The sequence below is a fragment of the Theobroma cacao genome, chromosome 4 (assembly GCF_000208745.1).
Source record: "Theobroma cacao cultivar B97-61/B2 chromosome 4, Criollo_cocoa_genome_V2, whole genome shotgun sequence".
Classification (NCBI taxonomy): domain Eukaryota; kingdom Viridiplantae; phylum Streptophyta; class Magnoliopsida; order Malvales; family Malvaceae; genus Theobroma; species Theobroma cacao.
Genome location: NC_030853.1, coordinates 3960849 through 3981251, shown reverse-complemented (window position 1 = coordinate 3981251; position 20403 = coordinate 3960849). Strand labels below are relative to the sequence as shown.

The window sequence follows — 20403 nt, the reverse complement described above, 5'->3', positions numbered from 1 at the left end:
AACTTATTTATAAAAAAAACACTTATAAAAATAAATTTACCAAACAAATTTAGTTTAATTTTAAAAATTATTATTTTTCATAAAAATGTCATAATAACTTTTAAATTAAAAAAAAGCTAGACCTTAGTACACAAAGGAAGCCTGTTAAAAACAACAAAGAGGGAAATGTTAGGACAACGGGGGAACAGGGAATACCAGTTCGTGGCTTTTTGCAACCTTATTAGCATTGTGACCATGTTAGGCCTTACTGGTTGCATAACCAGTTGCGTGAATGAAGTCACATATTCACATGAGTTTTACAACATTTGCACCATACACCTATATAGACTCACAAAGCTGATATCGAGGATCAGCTAGAAGGTAACTTTAATACCGAGCAAAGCCATTAATTGAGAAATGAACTCTGGGTGCCCTGGCCAAGCTGCACCAGTTACCAAATTTCCATCAGTGAAGCATCGATGTATAGGATCAGGTTCTAACCAGGTTGCTCCTGCCAAGACCACGTTAAGTTTCACAGCCGGGTATGCAGTACATTTCATCCCCTGAATCGGAAGCCAGGTTATAAATTATGACATGGACAGAACAATAAGTTGAAACTAAACAATATTGTTAACAAATATAATAAACAACATAATGTGACAGCCATTTTATCATAAAATTTGCATAGATTTTAAGCTTTGTATGTTTCTTACTTCCGCTGCTTGTTTTTTGCTTCTATACGAAAAAGCAAAAGAGTTTGTTTGAATACAAAAGCAAATTTATGTTTTTGAACAATTAAATATTGAAAATGTAATTTAAGTCAATAAAAATGCATGATATTATCTTTATGTGTAACAATGTATTAATGTATGCAGTGATGTGTAGACCCACATATGTATGTGACCTTGCTAAGAAAGATCCCTATAATATGTAGTACAGTGGGGAAAACGATAATACCATATAAATGTTATTTATCTAGCATCAATACCATGGTTCAAATGTTCCCATTAAGAATAATCATATGTGCATGACATCATTATTTTTTTCTACAACAAAGTAAGTATGGTGAAAAGAAAAATCAAATAAAACCTCAAAAGCAGAGCAATTGCTAGAACACTGTTTGAGTTATAAAAAACATGTTTGGAAGGACATCTGACAGGGCTCACATACATTACATGTTAATCAAGATTGTTCCAAGTAATTGAAATCAACAATGCATGTGTATGTATTGGAGTTTTAATAATATGAAGTTCCTTCTTAACAATCAACATCAGAAATGCTACCTTGAGAACTCCAGCAGCGGCTAAAATTTGCTGTCCATGGCAAATGGATGCAACTGGTTTCCTGGACTCCATAAATTTCTTCACTAAAGCAATCACTGTCTCATCTAATGCTAAATATGATGGTGCTCGACCCCCAGGGATGACAAGAGCATCATAACTTGAGGCATCTATGCCCTCAAAGTTAGCTGTCAGAGTGAAATCATAGCCTGGCTTCTCACTATAAGTTTGGTCACCTTCAAAATCATGGACGGCAGTTGGGCAGGTATCACCAGCCTTCTTCTTTGGACAAACTGCATCTACATGGCACCCCAGAGCTTGAAGTGACTGGAAAGGAACAGTTACTTCATAATCTTCCATATAATCCTACAGATTAAGCAAGAGAAGCAAAGGTGTTAAGATATTGTGAGCAGGCATGTCTCTTCATCAAGTTTAATTTGACATAGGTTCTTACTTTTCAGCAGAAAATTTGTATATAACTTGGAAATCTCTTCTTAAATCCATAAAAATTCAGTCATAGGATAAATATTGCAGAAAAACAGAAAGGAGAAATTGACAAAATATAAAAATATGATTCAATAACTCAGTAGCAAACATGAAAAAAAATGGAACCCACCTTTATGTACAGCAGAAGAAGGAAAGCAAGCAGAACAGGAAGCAACAAGCGAGTTAGAGATAAATGATAAAGAACAGTGAATTTCTGATTTCATATTCCAATGATAGAGAACAATAAAAGCTGGATATTACACCTTTATAATATACATTAAATTTCTGATTTCATATTCCAAGATAGAGAACAATGAACTGGACATTACACCTTTACAACATACAGTAAATTTCTGATTTCATTTCCAATGATAGAGAACAATGAAAGCTGGATATTACACCTTTATAATATACTAATGCCATCAAGTCTCATTTTGCATTTATTTAAACTTCAAAACAATTATGAACAAACTCACACACCTAATGCATGCTTCCATGTGTTGCAGAAATCAATCTACAGGTAAGCACTTCCAGACCACATACATAAAGGGTATCAACAGCTAAAATAGATCAACCTAGTATGTATTTCAAACAGCCAAAGGAGAACGTTAACCAAAATGAGTTTTTAGTGCAAAGGCTACTAAAACTAAGCCCATCTCTAACTACTATCATATTTTTTTAATCACCGTGTTTGACTATTATCCATTCACTCAAAGCCATTTGATAAACAAAAAGTGTTCTACTAATGAGCCAAATTTAACTTGAATTCATTGAATGAGAACTTTTACCCCACAAAGAAATAGGATCCTTTTTTTTGGTGTGGTTATGATGCCTCCTAGTGCTTTCACAAAGAGCCTGATGAACTCAGGATGTCCCTTATATGTACACCCAGTAATGATATTGCCATCAACGACACAAGCCGCCAAGGTTTCAGGTTCTACCCACAGTGCACCAGCAGCAATGAGAGCAGGTCTCACAGCACGGTAACCAGTGCATTTGCGACCATTAACTGATCCAGCAGCAGCCAGTATCAATGGACCATGACAAATCGAGGCAACTGGCTTTCCAGAATTGACAAAGTTGCGCACTAGGTCCACTACAGATTCATTCACAGCAAGATATTCAGGAGCTCGCCCTCCCGGTAAAATCAAACCATGATATTGGGTGTGGTCAATTTCATCAAATGATGCATTCAGTGTAAAATTGTGACCACGGGACTGGCTGTAGGTCTGTTACCGGTAAAAATCATAATACAGACTAGTCAGAAACAAGAAATGATTATAAAAAGAAAAGAAAAGAAAAAAAAGGGTCAGAAATGCAACACTACTAATATTTGAGATAACCATGATATGTGGGACACACAGTACATGAAAAATGAGAGATATATAACAAAGATTCAGAAAACCCAACTTTCCCAATGTTAGTTTGAGTTTATAAGATAAAGAAAGGTTGAATTGAATGGAAATACTATCTTATCTTATCATTCATTCATTCATTCATCAATATCAAAGGAAAGGTGACCTGATGGACCGAAGACTGATGAATAGCGGTGCGGCAAAAGTCGCCAGCCTTCTTTCCGGGGCAAACAGCATCCACAGACACGCCGTATGCTTGCAGGGCTTGGAAAGGGACCATCACCTGCGCCATATATATATACATATATATAATTCAGTAAACAAATATAAAAAAAAAAAAAGCAAAAAACAAAGGAGAAGAAACAAGAACGAACCTCGGAGTCCTCGGCATAGTCACCGCAGATCAGCAGAACCCTTCTTTCCGACATTGCATTCGCCGTTTCTCACTTATTTGACAACGCAAATGCCCAAAGATAAGCCTGCCTTGTATTTATCCTTCCTCACCTTCTATTCAGCAAAATTCCTCTACTGGTATATTGCTTTGCTTTTTTCAAACTGGCCCATCCAGTTGACCCAGGATGGGCAGTTCCGTCATTTACTATACTATTTTTTTTTATAAAAAATAAAGATTGAAATCCGACACCGCGCCGGTCATTACGTGGCAATACTTGTCAACATGTGTCCACTTTCGACAATGACAACGGAAGCCTCGTTGTCCAGGAAATCCTCCCGTTTTCCTTACTTTCCCAGCATAATTTATTTTTATTTTAGGCGACCAAGGTTTTTTTTTTTTATCCATACCGACCCTCTTTGATTATACAATAAAAAATAATATAATGGAGCTTTTTTCCATTAGACGTGTCAAAATTTACCTAGTAATTCGCTCTTGTTTTCTCATTTTTTTAATGTAATCAACTCTAAGTTCATTGTTATTCAAAAATGACAACAACTTTTAAATGTTTTTACAAATTAAATTTCTTTAAATTTTTGCGTATTTTTTAAATAAAAGATTTGCTTTAAAGATTTTATATATACATATATATTTAGAAAATAAAATTTTACAATCTAATTATTTGAGGGAGACAAACTCTTATCACATTGTCAAAAAAAGTACATCCTTCATATGTAGAAAAACTTTTGTTTGTCATAAAGTCAGCTAATACATTTCTTTTCCTGAAAACATGACAAATATGACAATGAAGTAGATTTTGAATTTCTTGAATTAGGTCCAAATTGAAACATGGATGAAGTAATGTCTTGCATCACAAGTTTACTTTCAACTTGAAAATCAATCTTTGGATGGCCCAAGTCCTAGGCTAGGCTTAATCCTAGATATATTCTCCAAAGTTCTACTCGATAATGTGGTGCACTTAAGACCTGATAATTCGTGTTTTTGTGTCTTAAACGTATCAGACACGAAATACGTTAAGATTAAATACGAATATTATTCATATTTTAAATATGAAACACATACACATATACGTTTAATAATCGTGTAATATGACACGACAGGACACGTTTATTAAACGTGTCAATATATGACATGACACGATTAATAACACGATTAACTAAAAATATTTATAATTAAATATAATTTTATTATTTAAATTTAAAATCAATGATTATAAAAACAATTATAACAAAACAAAATAATAAGAACATCAAATATAACAAAACAAAATTTAAAATTATGATTTGGGTATGACATAATTACACTATTATCTTTATAAAATTTAAAAATCTTATTAAAATAATTGTTTAAAATTATTTAAGTAAGGCTAAAACAGTCTTTGACTATTAATTTTTAACAAATTGATAAGCGTGTCATGTATACACGTTTAAACACGATAACACGATTAAACACGTGTATATATTTAAACACGATAATATGATTAACACGATTAATTAAACGTGTTTTAAACATGTTACTCATATTTGATATGTTACGACACGAAAATTTTCTTATCTTAAACGCGTCAGATACGATTAGACACAAAACACGTTAAGGTTAAACCCAAACATGTTTAACCCTGTGTCTTCCTATGTCGTGTTAATGTGTTGTATCTAAAATTGTCAAGTCCAGTGCAGTTCCCAAGCTAGAGTGCAAATCCACCTTGCCATTCAGTTGTAGAATATCAAAAAACTTCACCTATAGTTGTTAGTTCAATAAATAGATGATAAGCACCATCTGAGTTCAAAGAAAGGCATCCTAAAAGAGAAGCGGACCAACCAATAAGTATTTTCTCTCTTCGATCTGTATAGGAGTCCTCACCCTCAAAGTTATATAAACAAAAGTTATGAATAACCAAAGACAAGCTAGGAATCAAGTTAAGACAACCTTCCGTGTTAACAACCTTACCTTTAAAAATAAAGAAGTTTTGCCATTTCCCAAAGAACCAACATGTAACTCCAAACACAATAATCCACAGAATACCATTAACCTCTACTTTACGTCTACTAAAATTAAATGAAAGCTAATCAATGTAGTTGATAAATAAAAATGCTTATACTCCCCTTAAGGTAAAAGTCTTGTCTAAATAGCATTGGCAAAAGAACAATCTCTCAACACATGTAATATTGATTCATCCTCCAAATGACATAGCGGACAAGAAGAATCATTCAAAAGATAACAACAAACTCTTTCTTTGTTTTTTAATATCAAAGATTATATATATATATATATATATATATATATATATATATATATATATATATGTATATATATATGAGCTTAAATGCAAATCCAATTCATATTTTTTTAAAAAAATATTTTTCTTGATCTTAATACATCCATTTAGTCAATTCAATCAAGTTCAGAACATTAACAATTTAGTTTGTACAAAAAATTTTAGCAAACAATCAACCACAATTTCATTTATAAAAATTTCAAACTTCAACATTTTTGTGTGTATGTTTACGTAAAAATTAAGAAGTAAAAAAAAAGAGGAATTTTTAAAGGGAAAAACTTGTGGTGATACCTTACTAAAAGAAGAGGGAGAAAGAAAGAAGACAAGAAAGACAGAATGGGGAACGAGATTTTATAGAGAGTGGAGAGAAGAAAAGTTGGATAAAGAATGGAAAGAAAAAATGAATGAGAAGAAAAGATTTTATAGAGATTATAAATAGAAGTTGAACAAGGGATGGAAAGAAAAAAAAGGAAGGAGAATAAAAGATTTTGTAGAGACTAGAGAGAGGAGAAGCTAAATGCATAATGAAGAAAAAAAAAAGGAAGGAGAAGAAAAAATAGGGATTACTAGAAAAAAGAAAACAAGAAGAGTAAATGTGACATTTGGTATTTTGCTCAGAATATAATTATTGATAATGTGATTGCAGGGTATGTAATTGCTGGAAATGTGATTACTGGAAAGATAATTTTGTAACATTTAATATAACATGGGAAAGTGTTGATTGCATGAAATATGATTGCTAGGAAGATTATATTGTAATGTTTGGTTTAGAAGTATTTTACTAGGAGTGTATTATAAATTTACAAAATTACCTTTATATATGAAAATATAAAGTTGAATAAATTTACATTATTTTAATGTAAGATTTTAAATTTTCATTTTTATCCTTTAAAATGATAAATAATAGGGTAAAATACCCCCACTCTCTAAGTTTTGATCGAAATTACACGGAAGTCTATTAGTTTTCAAAATGAACACTCCATTTCAAAAAAATATCTTTCGCTAGACATATAAATCAAACCATTAGTCAACCGTTAATGTATCCATTAGTTTGACGACATGGCAATATTAAAAAGATAATTTTACCTTTTATTAATTTTAAAAATTACTATTATATAATTTTATTAATTTTTTTTTAAAAAAAACCCCATCGAGCTCCCTAGGGGAGCATTAAAGCTCCCTTAGGGAGCCTGATCCCCGACTTGGGGCTCTTAAAGGAGCAACAAATTTGGTGCTCGCTTAGAGAGCCCAATCAAGGCTTTGGTGCTCTCAAGGAACACCGATCTGGTGCACTCCATAGGTGGTCGACTAGTGCAAGGTGTCACATGGGGGTTCTGCAGATGCCCCAAACCATGCGACCTTGGGCTCGCCCTTAGCTTGGCCTCCAAACCCAAGTCAGCCTAATATGCCTAACAGTTGATTTCTCAAGGCCACAAGGACCAAGAGGCAACACAATAATGCAAGATGCTATGCAGACTTACCAACCCACCCACACAAGGCTTCCGGGCCCCAGTGCGCACCCCTCACCCGCACATAGCACAGGCAGCACGCACCCAGCACAGACAGCACGCCCCCCAGCACAGGGTAATCGGTTGGCAGACACACAGCACCCTCACCAGCACTTTGGATAGTGCACACTCACACCAACAAGCAGGAAATGGCCCCAGGCCAGCAAGCACACAAGCAGCAAAGAAAAGAGAGGAGAGTGGGAGAGAAAGTTAGAGAGATTGAGAGTGAAAAAGTGTGTATTAATTCCCAAATTTGTTATACAACAATTTACAAAGCCTATATATAGTGTGTTTCCCTTCAAAATTTCCCAAAATTCTCCTCAAAAGTCAAGGCAGCTGATGGGATGGCTTTTGGCGAGAAACTCTAAAATTTGGACACTGTTGGGCGGTTCAAGCAGGCTAATTGCTACAGTAGGCGGGTTTGAGTGTTGGGCCCCGCATGGGCAGGTTGCTTGGGCGTTGGGCAGGCAGGCTGGACTGGACCGCGCACAGATTGTCTGTTTGGGTTGTGCGGGCTGTCTGCTTGGGGCTGTGCGGGCTAGCTCGCCTAGGGGCCTGTGTTCTGCGCCCCTACCAGCTGCTTCATCCTAACTAGCACACCCTAGAGGGGTTCATCTCCCAACGATACTCCCTCATGTTTCATCACTTTGCCACACCTCCGAGCACCATCTACGGGTCTGAACTGCACCACGTGATACCCTCCCTCACCTAAGCTGGCAGCGCCCTCGCTGCCGTGAGGAATACGTCAATCCAGTCTCGAAACTGCCATCAATCTTCCACGAACCACTATCTTGTTTCACCCTCAGGCAGTTCCCTTTTCACCTCATGTGGGCTCTGACCGGTCCTTCTCGACATTGTTTGTGGGCTTAGCGCTGTCCTTCAGTGCGCCCCGCGTTGCCACTCTGCTGGCTCGGCCATTCGAGCTCCCTACACGCTGACTTTGCCCACTTGTGCGCCCAGGGGGTTTCTGTGCCTCTATGCCCCACTCTGCTCCTCCTGCGTGTCCCACTGCTTGGGCTTGACAACCACCTGTCGCCACACTCAAAACTGGGGCCTAGCGCTCCCTCCCAGTCACTGATGCGCTGCAGCCTGTAGTCATGCCCTGCTGCTGAGCCACATCTCTTCGGTGCCTCACCCTAGCAAACCCACCTCGGCTATGCTGGACCTCGTTATGCCCCTCAGCTCTATCTGCCTTCGTCGGGTGGAAGGTAGGCATATGCGGAAGGCCCTCCTACCTCACGCTCGACACCCTTTTTACCGGCGAAGTAGGCCGGTCTGGATCCTTGGTTGGCACCTTGCCATCAGACCCTTCGTTGATTCTCGGACCCTTTGTTGTCCTCAGCGTGTGCCTTGCCTTCGGGTGTTCTAGCTGCGCGCTCGTCCGCGTGGTGCCCCCTCGGCTCTCCTGGCCGTGCGCACACTCATCGCGGGAAACCCTACCTCGCGCTCAGGTGACTGTGTTTTGTCTCGCCGCACCATCCGACATTAGCTTCTGCCTCGCACGCCCTCGACGACTGCGTTTGCACGACTTGCCCTGCTACGTGCCAACACTGCCTGTCCTAGTCGTCTGCACGCCCCAGCGTGAACTAGCGACAGTAGATTTTCTGCGGGCCATGTTGCTCTCCCTCGAGCCAGCACGCCTAGTGAAAGGTGGGCGTGACACTGGTGTCCGATGTATCCCCGAATGTCCCGCCCCACAAATGCCGTGGCATTCCCTCAGCGACAGCTTCCTCAAGCCCCCATGCTGCGGCTCACGCGACCTGTTGACTTTGGCTCACCCCAATCTGTCACTCACTTGGATTCGCCTAGCCTCTCCTGACTTGGCATTCTCCCGGACTAGCTGCACTGTAGGGTCGTGTGCCTGGCCTTCCTTGATGTGCGGTAGCAGCTCTGCGCGCACCTTACTACTGGCTGATGGTGTGGCCTCCTTGCTCGACTCCCTAGTCACTGGATTGGCACCACCCAACTCATGCTCCGACACTTCCAACACCTCATCCAGGGCCTCAATTATGCTGTCTGGGGTGTCCTCTAGACTCAGTACAGCAGCACAGATTTGCTCACCCTTGGCAAGCTATATGGCAGACAGTGTTTTAGTTGGTTGAGCACGCCCCCATCGAACTGGCACTAGCACTACCCCTTTGGGCCTACGATGCATATGCAGTCATTGTATGGCACGAGAAGGGCCTGAATCTTGAATCTGCTCCAGGAAATAGAGCCTCATCACAACCTCATAGTCATCCATCTGGATCACTTCAATATCCTCTGTCTTGTGCCACTCTCCTAGTTGTACATCGATTACCTTGACAATGCCTTTCGTGAAGACCCATTTGGAGTTAACAGTCTTCACCCAACTTTCGGTGCTATCAACTTTTATGCCTAACTTGGCGGCAACTTGTTCCTCGTGTCCACCAAGGCCTCCACTTGCTGACCTGCCATCACCATGTCTGCATACATGAGCCCCTTGGCTCGCTTGCCACCTTTGCGTACTACTTCCAGCTGCATTGACCCCAATTGGACTGCCTCATCCCCTTACTGTTCTTCCTCCTTCAAGGCAATAGCCACTAGCTTTGCTCGCTGTGGGCAGTCTCTCACAAAGTGCGGGCCTTCACATAAGAAGCAACTCTTGGGTTTGTCTTCCTTGCTGCCAGAAGGCTTCCCCTTCCATGACGATTGTGGCTTGCTATTGTCACCGTCCTCACCTCGAGACTGTTTTCCCTTGTCCTCCCAACCCTTGCCTTTATCCTTTGGCTTGGCTGACTCGGTTCTGTCCTTGTCCAGGCGAGAGTAGTCGATCAAGCCCTCGGCCACTACCATAGCATGCGTGAGGTCCTATACACCCCTACGCTGCAGCTCCTGCTTAGCCCACAGCTTCAAGCCATCCATGAAGGTGAAGAAGGCCTCCCTCTCGCCCAAGTCAACTTGCAAGGCCAACTCACTAAACTCCCGAACATCACCCTTCTGGACCAACCGACGTAGCTTCCCCCTCGCCTCATCCATGGCATACTTGGGGTAGAATTGCTTGCGTAACTCGGTCTGAAAATCGACCCAAGTGCGTACCGGAGCTCCCCCGAGCCTATCGTCGCATCGGTGCCTCCACCACAACAACGCGGTGTCGCCTAAGTACATGGATGTCGCGGTCATCCGGTGGTCATCCGTGCTGATCCCGGTCACCTTGAAGTACTGCTCTAGCCCCCACAAGAAGTTATCGATCTCCTTGGCATCCCTCTTGCAGCGGAACTCCTTGGGCTTTGGCACCTCAAGCCTCACCTCCGAGCGGGCAGCAACCTCGTAGCCACCCTCAGCTCTTGCCACACGGACTTCTGCCCTCAAGTCCTCCAACTCGTGCTGCAAGATCTCCACCATACTCTCAAGTTGAGAATTCCGCTCAGCCACATTCTCAAGCATCTCCCGCACCATCTCCTGAACCTTGCCCTTGAGCTCCTCATCTAGGCCATTAAGCTCCTCTAGGTGCTCCTCCTGCACGTCCAAGCGATCCCTCATGTCGCCCACTGTCAATTTCACCCTTGATAACCTCGCGTCCAAGGAGGATATGAGGTCTCGGGAGCAAGACTTCCCCTTTCGACTAGCACGGGTTTCTCTACCTTCGGGCACCAGTTCTGGCAGATTAGACCCACTGGTCGTCATCCTCTCCACTTAGTTACCTTTGGTGCAGCTTGCAAACTGTTGGTACACTGCTCACAAACTGACCCCCAACAACACTACTCGGCTTGCAACAGACCCAACAACACTGCCTGTCTCTCCCACTGCCTGGCTCGCAGCTGATGGCCTAATACCACCTGTCACGTGGGGGTTCTGCAGACGCCCCAAACCGTGCGACCTTGGGCTCGCCCTTAGCTTGGCCTCCAAACCCAAGTCAGCCTAATATGCCTAACAGCTAATTTCTCAAGGCCACAAGGACCAAGAGGCAACACAATAATGCAAGATGCTATGCAGACTTACCAACCCACCCACACAAGGCTTTCGGCCCCCAGTGCGCACCCCTCACCCGCACATAGCATAGGCAGTACGCACCCAGCACAGGGTATTTGGTTGGCAGGCACACAGCACCTTCACCGGCACTTTGGATAGTGCACACTCACACCAACAAGCAGGAAATGGCCCCAGGCCAGCAAGCACACAAGCAGCAAAGAGAATAGAGGAGAGTGGGAGAGAGAGTTAGAGAGATTGAGAATGAAAGAGTGTGTATTAATTCCCAAATCTGCTATACAACAATTTACAAAGCTTATATATAGTGTGTTTCCTGCCAAAATTCCCCTTAAAAGTTAAGGCAGCTGATGCGATGGCTTTTGGCGAGAAACTCCAAAATTTGGGCACTGTTGGGCTGTTCAGGTGGGCTAATTGCTACAGTAGGCGGGCTGAAGTGTTGGGCCCCGCATGGGCAGGCTGCCTGGGCGTTGGGGGCACAGGCTGGATTGGGCCGCACATAGACTGTCTGTCTGGGTTGTGCGGGTTGTCTGCTTGGGGCTGTGAGGGCTGGCTCGCCTAGGGGCCTGTGTTCTGCGCCCCTGCCAGCTGCTTCCTCCTAACTAGCACACCCCATGGGGGTTCGTCTCCCAGCGATACTCCCACATGTTCCGTCACTCCGCCACACCTCCAGGCACCATCTACAGGTCTGAACCTCACCCCATGATAAAGGGACGTTGTAAGCAAGCTTTAGAGAAAGAAAACATTAGAAAAAAGGAAAAAATGTATTTTAGACATTCATATTTAACATTAATGTTGTTTAGACGTTTGGGATGAAGTATCCATTTTGAAAACTAATGAACCTCTATGTAATTTTGATTAAAACTTAAGGGAATTTGGGTATTTTACCCCAAAAAATAGCATGGAAAAATAACATAATATTAAATATTATTTATTAAAATATTAAAATATGTGAAATTATAAAATATTTATTTTTAATAAGTTAGTTAACTTTTAAACAATTAAATTAGTTAATTTAAATTTTTTTATAAATTAATTAGTTAATTAGTTAATTTAAATAATTAATTAATTAGTTAATCAATCAATTTAATTAATTAAAATAGTTAATCAATTAATATTAATTACATATTTATATAATCAATTATCATTTCTAATTAATTCATATGCTTTTCATTTTAAAATTTATATATGATTTATCAATTATACATTTAATATCTTTTATTCAACAACTAAAATTAATTTGTTTGACATGTAAAACTCCACGTTTCTTTTTCGTTTTCCTTCTGTTTTTCTTTTTTTCTCTCTTTCCTTCTTGTGCCCCTATCGTTAGATTCAATAGTACATTCCTTAGGTAGTGTAAAGTCTATCAATAACAAAACACCCAACACATAGCAATTCCCCAATCAAAACTCCATTAATAGTAAACCAAGACAAAAAAGAAAATAAAGACATAAAAACAGTATTCAATCAGTGATGAACAATTAGATCTAATAGACAATCTGAAAGATCTCAACTTCAATCAGTGACAAAAAATCAGATTTGATATCTGTAAGATCTGGGAATATGAACCACAGATTAACTAGCCATATTCCTCTTGAACCATAAACAGTAGCAAATCTAATACAAGTGAGCAGCTAGGGTAAGAAGAAGAAGAAAAAGAAAAAGAAGAGAAGGTCAGGCTATGGTAAGAGAATTTGGGGAAAAAATATGCAACTTTCCCTTTGAAAAAGAAAAGTTACTTTACATCCGTGATGGAAAGGAATCACATACGTTTTGCCCATTGTAATCACATTACAATGAGAAGACTTTACAATGTGTTTTAAACAAACAAACGCTCTAAAGTGTATACATTCCTTTAAAATATAAAGAATGTTCCCCACATGTAGCATACTAAGCACCCAAAGTGTGCCAATAAAGGATAAAGAAAATAGAGGAGTAAGGGGGTTTTAGGTTGTGGTAGGGTTAGAGAAAAGACAATATATATTTATTTAGTTAAGGAGGAGAACAAATAAATATAACTTCTTGTTATAGAATGTCAAAATTGGACTTGGTTAAATTGACATTAATGCTCTTGGTTGTTCAAAGGAATTGCCTAAGTTCATTCCCTTCAATCCCCTTGGAAACATACATATCTAAAACCCAATTTAGGAATCAAGTATCCATGGGATAATACTCGCACTCTACCTGAAATCGTGATAAGTAGTATAATTTCTACTCGAACCCATCTTATCCCAAACTTAAATATAAGATACTTGAATCATATGTAATTGGGTTTAATACCTACGAATACCCATATATGACTTACATATTGACATTCCTAAATCATTTGATCCATTTTATAAAATAGTATCTTTAATCAAGCCACTTTTATCAAGTCTTCTATTTTTTAAGGGTTGAGGTCACAAAATCACATTTTGCCATTATCTATTAAAATTAATTGGTACATTTGATAAAAATTAACTGTGATAGAAGAGAAATTAACAACCCTATTTTAATGCACCTAAAAAATCACTTTTTAGGATAATTTTAATATGTTCTAAACTCTACTTAAATTTTGACACACTCACTACATGGATGGAAGAGAAAAAAATGATGATTGGAAAATAAAATTGAAGTTGTGTTTTGAAATACAAAAAATGTTTTATGATAAAATATGGACAATATTTTTTTTTCAATTTTTTTAGGGAAAACAAAAAGACTTTTTATATTTTTTTATAAAAAATGTGAAAAACATATAATTTTATTTTGACACATTTTGGGGGCTTAAGTAGTTAGATTTTTGAGATTTTAGATTCTAATTATAGTATTTTAGATGTTTTTCCTAGTTAAATTTGATTACATGTTGATTAGTTTAATTTAAGTATTTTTGTTTAATTTTATGTTATTTTGTTTTAAAGTACTTTAAGAATAGTTATTGTTGATTTCTCTAATTGTCTTTGTAGGAAATTTGATGAAAAACTACACATGTATGGTGATGGCTTTATTCATATATACTACAGTAATTCAAGGATAACTTAAGCTACAAAAGTTCAATTGATGTGATTCTTGCTCCATTAGAAAGCTAAGAGACTGGGATACAATCATATTTACCATTTTACCCAATTCAGATCAGATCGAGGTGAAAATCATATTGAAAGAGGCTAGACTACTGTAGCTCGACACAAGGTAACACATCAAATGAAGGTCATGGCCTTGAGTTGCTCAAGGTTGCGGTGTTGAGGAGGCCAAGGCTGTGGCATTGAGGTGAGTGAGGTCGCGGTGTTAGTTGAATGTGCATCCCCATAGCGCCACCTGAGAGCAAAAGGGTGCAAAGTTGAGGAAGTAGCATTGTAGTGCTATAAAAGAGGTTACGACACCACAATGCCAAGGACAACAAAGCTGCGACGTCAGGAAATATTTCAAAAACAAATTCTTTTGTGGAATTTAGAAATTAGGGTTTTTGGAGCTTATTTAAGAGAATTTTTTCAAAGGGTTTTATAGGAGGACGACAAATAATTATTTTGGAGAAAAGAAGCCAAAAACAAAGTAAGAGTTTGAGAGAGAATCAAGATCATAAAGCTTCAACCATTAGGTGCTTTCTTTACTTTTGTGTTGCTTTTAATTTCTTTTACTTTGATTAATGGTTAATTTTCTTTGGATGATGTTTTTATTTGATATTATGAACTAATTTGCTTTTCTAAGACTATGGTGGATTTCAACATGTAATCTGAATATTTATTTCTCTTTTATTTATTATAAATGGGAAAGTTTTGTTTATTCAAATATGTTCTTAATACTTTTAGTTGTCTGGCCAACAATCAACTGATTTGTGAATCTAATTGAGGCTCAACAAAGTGATTTTAGATTGGACTAAGATTTAAATAGTGTATGTGCACATCACTACAGTGATCTGATTCGCAATTAAGGTAGACATACGCCTAAATGCCATACATAGCCAAATTAAAACACTAGCTTAATGAATCTTATTTAATTGATTACTATAGATAAATAATGACTCAATTAAGTTAGATATTTGTGCAAGCATCTCAACAGAGACTTGTACATAATTTTGGATTCTAGATTAACAAAACCATCCATGAAAGTAGATAATAAGAAAAGCTAGTGCTAGATGAAATGTTGAATGAACCCATAATCCTAAGTTAATCTACTACCTTTCTCAAGTGAATTTCTACTTTCTGTTAATTAGTTTAGGGTTTGATTTCATTTAGTTTTAATTAATTTTCTATAAAATGAGTTACGTGAATAAGATTGATTTGTCATAATTTTGGTACTTAGTGAACAAATAAGAGCAATTCTCTATGGGATACGATTTTGAACTTACTGTTTATATTACTTGTTCGATATGTATATTTGCTTGTACTAAATTGACAACAAGTTATTGGCATCGTTGCCAGAGAATTTGTTTTTCCTATTTAATTCACTAATATTAAAATTCAACAGATTAATCTTAATTTGAGTTTTTCTTCTTTTTTTTTTTTGTTTTTCAGGTTTAATTTGTTATTGTATGAGAAGAGCAAAAAGCTTGGAGATTGTATATTGTGACCTAGAGATCGAAAAAACATTCCGAAGACTTCGATGAGAAAATTAACAAGTTTGTGCTCAAATTGACACAATGGTTGATCAACAAGCTTAGTAGAAAAGTCTAAGAGCGAGTAATGGAAGAGAATTGTTATTTAAGAGATTATGTTGTTCCTTTAAGACAAGGGATTCCCTCAAGCATTAGAAACCCGACAATTCAAGCCAATAATTTTGAGATTAAGTTAACCATCATTACCATGATCCAAACTTCAATCCAGTTTGGTGATATACCGATTGATGATCCAAATGCCCACATTTCGAACTTCTTGGAAATATGTGACACCTTTAAACACATTGGAGTCATAAACGATGCAATTCATTTGTAGCTTTTCCTTTTTTCATTGAGGGACAAAGCTAAAGTGTGGTTAAATGTGCTCCCTACTAGATCCATCACAACATGGGATGATCTTGCTCAGAAGTTTCTTGCTAAGTTCTTTCTTTTGGTTAAGTCAACAAAAATGAGAAATGATATCACATCATTCAAGCAGCTAGATTCTAAATCATTGTACGAAACCTGGCAAAGATACAAGAATTTGGTTCGCCATTGCCCTCATCATGGTTTTCCGAAGTGGCTTCAAGTGCAAACATTCTACAATGGATTGAGTGGTCATATTCGAACCACCATTGATGTTGTTGTAGGAGGAGCTCTAATGGAAAAATCAATTGATAAGGCATATGACTTGTTAAAGGAGATGGCATTGAACAACTACCAGTGGCCAACAGAGCAATCAATGCATAGGAGAGTTGCTAGAGTTCATGATGTAGATGCCATTACAACATTATTAGCACATGTAGTAACTTAACTAAGAAACTTGATTCTATTGGTGCTAACTCAATTCAAAGTCTTTTCGTAGTTTGTGAGTATTGTGGAGATCAGCATGTGTGTAATCAGTGTCCAATCAATATAGAGATAATTCAATTTGTGGGGAACAGACAACAGTTCAACCCTTACACCAACACCTATAACTTTAGGTGGAGAAACCATTTAAACTTTTTTTGAGATAATAATCAGGGATCATCTTTAGCTTCAAGGCTGAATTTCCCTTATGGGTTCCTACAGTAAGCAAGAAAGCTTATCCTAGAAAAGAAACCATTTATGGAGGAATTGCTGATGCAGTTCATGGCAAAGAATGATTGTTGTCAATTTTGCACAAGTAAGTCTACGTATTGAACAAGTAATATAGACAGCAAGTCTAGATTATCGTTCTCATAAGGATTTGTTTCTAAAGTTTCACTAAGTACTAAAATTATAAAAAGTAATCCGAAAATTGAAGAAAAACTAATTAAAATAAACATTAAATTAATCAACAAAATTTTAATATATTGATAAAGTAATAGACTAAAGACTTCAGATTATTGATTCATTCAACACTTCATCTAATACTAGCTTCTCTTATTATTTACATTCATGGGTAGTTTTACTAACCTAAAATCGAAAGGTATGTACAAGGCTTCGTTGAGATATTTGTATAAATACCTAACTTAATTGAGTCATTATATGTATATAGGAATCAAATAAATAAGATTCATTAAGCTAGTATTCTAATTTGGCTATGTATGGCAATTGGTGTATGTCTACCTGAATCACGAATCAGATCATCTAAGTGAGTGAACATACACTATTCAAACCTTAGTCCAATCTAAAATCTCTTTATCGAGTCTCAATTAGATTCACAAATCAATTAATTGTTGGCTAGAAAATCAAAAACATTAAGAACATATTTGAATAAACAAAACTATACGCATTCATAGTAAATAAAAGAGAAGCAAATATTCAAATTACATGTTGAAATTCATCACAATTCTAGAAAGATAATTTAGCTCATAATAACTAATAAAAATAACATCCAAAGAAATTTAACCATGAATCCAAGTAAAAGAAAATAAAAGAAACACAAAAGTAGGAAAGAAACTAAGTATTGCAGTTTTGCAATCTCAATTCTATCTCAAATTCTCTTGTTTTCTTGCTTTGTTCTTGGCTCCAAATCTCCAAAATAGTTGATCATTGCCTCTTCCTTTAAACCTTTGAAAGATGTCCTTTAAATAGGCTCTAAGTAACTTAATTTCTAAAATTTTGTCAAATTTTTATTTTTGGAAACTCAAGATAACACTACGGCCATGATTTCTTGGCCCCAAAGAGCCAAGACAGACTTTGGCAGTGTTGCGACGCTACTTCTTCAATGTCTTGGCGCTATGCTTTCGGGTTTTTGTATAATATGTCCATCTAGCCTACTGCCATGGCCACAAATTTCCAGTGCTGCAGAAGTGGTTCCTTTAGTGCTACGACCATGCGTAGCTCAGTGTCGTGGCCTTAGTCGCCTTGCTGGCTTATGCAAAACTACATTTGTAGAGCATCGTCTTACGCAATTTTCACCTCAATATGATCTAAATTGGGTAAAGTGGTAAACATAAAAGTTTTAGCCCAATCTCTTAACTTTTTAATAGCTCAAGAATCATGTCAATTGGACTACTGGAGTGAAAGAAATAGACCGGAGCCTATTTCGCTAAAATGAACTTAGGTTGAGCTTAAGTAACATTTGAAAGAAATAAACTCAAATGGGTGACCAATCGCACCTTGGCAAAAGGATTAGTGGCGACTCCAAAATTTTTCATGTTGAGCAGTCAGGTTCTTAGATCTGCAACACATCACACACTATAGCAGTCTAACATAGTGTATCCCTTTATAAGATGCCTTAGAATATTTATTGAATTTTTTTCGTCTTTCTGTAAATGCAATAGAGACATGTGGATTTGCAGTAACAATAAAGCAATTTTAATGCATCAATGCACCTGTTAAAAATAAAGTAAATTAGTATCAAATGTATTATTAACCAAAACAAAATTAAAGTAGGTATTATTAAAAAAATATTATTAAACTATTTTGTGTTTTGGTAAAATATATTACTTATTTAAAATAAAAAGTAATTTTGTCTCATCATCTATTATTTGTGTTAGCTTTAAAATGATTATAGTTTTGATTATGAAAAAATGATCAAATTTTCTTAAACATTATTTGAATGATATTTGACAAATTCTTGAAATGATTTAGCTCCTATACATTTGTTCTTACATGATTACAAGCTTGATTGTTTTAGTTGTGTGAATACTTGAAACTATTGAATTATCACACACTTGTTCTACTAATGTCTACAAGCTTGAATGACTTAATTGTATGAGTGTTAAATTTGCTTGAATGATTTCTATTTATGATCCCTTTAACATTCATCTTTGAGATGTTAAAGTTGCAAGATAAGTTCACAAGTGTTGAAGCTTATATCAAAGCATTCAAAGATGGTTGATCTTCACAACACCAAGGTTGTTCTCAAGCCATGAAGTTCACTCTCAACTCAACATTTGATCACAAGGAAGAAGTAAAGAAGTAGCTAAAGTTAAGTACCAAAATGTCAAGGAATCCTGAAGAAACAAAGCTTCAATCGATCTTAGAGTAAGGTAAGCTGATCTTGTGGCGATAAATCATGCAAGTATGGCTAAGTGTGTCTCTCATATATGCTGCAATATTTCAAGCATAACTCTCACTAAAGAAGTCCAATTGACATGATTTTTAAACCATTGGAAAGCTAAGAGACAAGGAACAAAATTTCATGTTTATCATTTTACTCAGTTCAGATCAAATCAAGGACAAAATCATATCGAAAGACGTTGGATTGTTGTAGTTTCTGCACTAGGCAGCATGAAAACTTGAAAAGATAGCCATAGTCGACCCCATAAGGTCTCTAGCTAATCTTAAGGAAGTGAGCACATGAAATCCAAGCTTTAATGAAGCCATAGTCGGCTACACGAAGCCAGATTTCAAAAATTCAAGCTTTTTGGAAGAGGATCGACTAAAGAACTTCTATACTCGACTGCAAAGTGATTGTTAGACAAAAAATTCAAAATGAAAATAGCTAGTTTTTTGCTCTAATCACCTTTAATGGCTCCAAGACTCTTTCAACTATAGAAAGGACCATTAAGAAGCATTTCAAGTTGAGGTAGAAGAAAGATCATGGTCTTGAAAAGAAATAGAGAAACCAAGCAAAACTAAGCTTACTTAAACTAAACTTTCTTTATGCTTTCACTCTTATCTTTATATCCTATCTTTATACCCAATGTTAGGCATTTTTCCTCCATTGTACCCACTTAGCAAAATCTACCTATTAGAGGCACTCTTGCTATTCTTGTAAAGGTTATAACTTAGCTTTGAAAAGTTATTACTATTATTGTAAAGGTCTTAGCTTAGCTTTGAAAAGTTATTTTGTAAAAGTTATCACTTCTTGTAAAAAAGCAAAAATCTCTTTGTGAATTGTGTATGGGTTTGTGGTGATCTTGTTAAAACCATGGTTTTGTGGTGAATTCGTTAAAAACCATGGGTTTTGTAGTGAACCTGTTAAAACCATGGGTTTATGGTGAACTTGTTAAAGCCATGGGTTCGTGGTGAACTCGTGAAAAAGTCATTGTAAAGGTTATCATTTCTCATTAAAAAACAATAATTATTTTAGTGGATTGAAAATTCCTTGGTGAACTAAGGGAGTGGATGTAGGCATTTGACAAAACCGAACCACTATAAATCCTCATGTCTTCATTTTCA

General features: G+C 37.2%; 1 protein-coding gene across 1 annotated transcript; it reads right to left on the bottom strand.

Moving 5' to 3' along the window:
• LOC18601214 (protein DJ-1 homolog D) lies at positions 128–3627 on the bottom strand. The gene is made up of 5 exons (XM_007032075.2): positions 3475–3627; positions 3267–3383; positions 2534–2974; positions 1263–1625; positions 128–542 (listed from the first exon to the last, which is right to left on the bottom strand). Exons 1-5 carry the CDS (start codon positions 3526–3528, stop codon positions 354–356), a joined length of 1164 nt encoding a protein of 387 aa, XP_007032137.1. The 5' UTR covers positions 3529–3627; the 3' UTR covers positions 128–353.

What these genes read in the sequence shown, in the direction of transcription:
- LOC18601214 (XM_007032075.2), bottom strand. Translation starts at nt 3,528, where the DNA reads ATGTCGGAAAGAAGGGTTCTGCTGATCTGCGGTGACTATGCCGAGGAC. An exon ending in ACTATGCCGAGGACTCCGAG is followed by an intron (nt 3,384 to 3,474) that starts GTTCGTTCTTGT and finishes TATATGGCGCAG; the next exon opens with GTGATGGTCCCTTTCCAAGC. An exon ending in CCGCTGCTGGAGTTCTCAAG is followed by an intron (nt 543 to 1,262) that starts GTAGCATTTCTG and finishes CTTCCGATTCAG; the next exon opens with GGGATGAAATGTACTGCATA.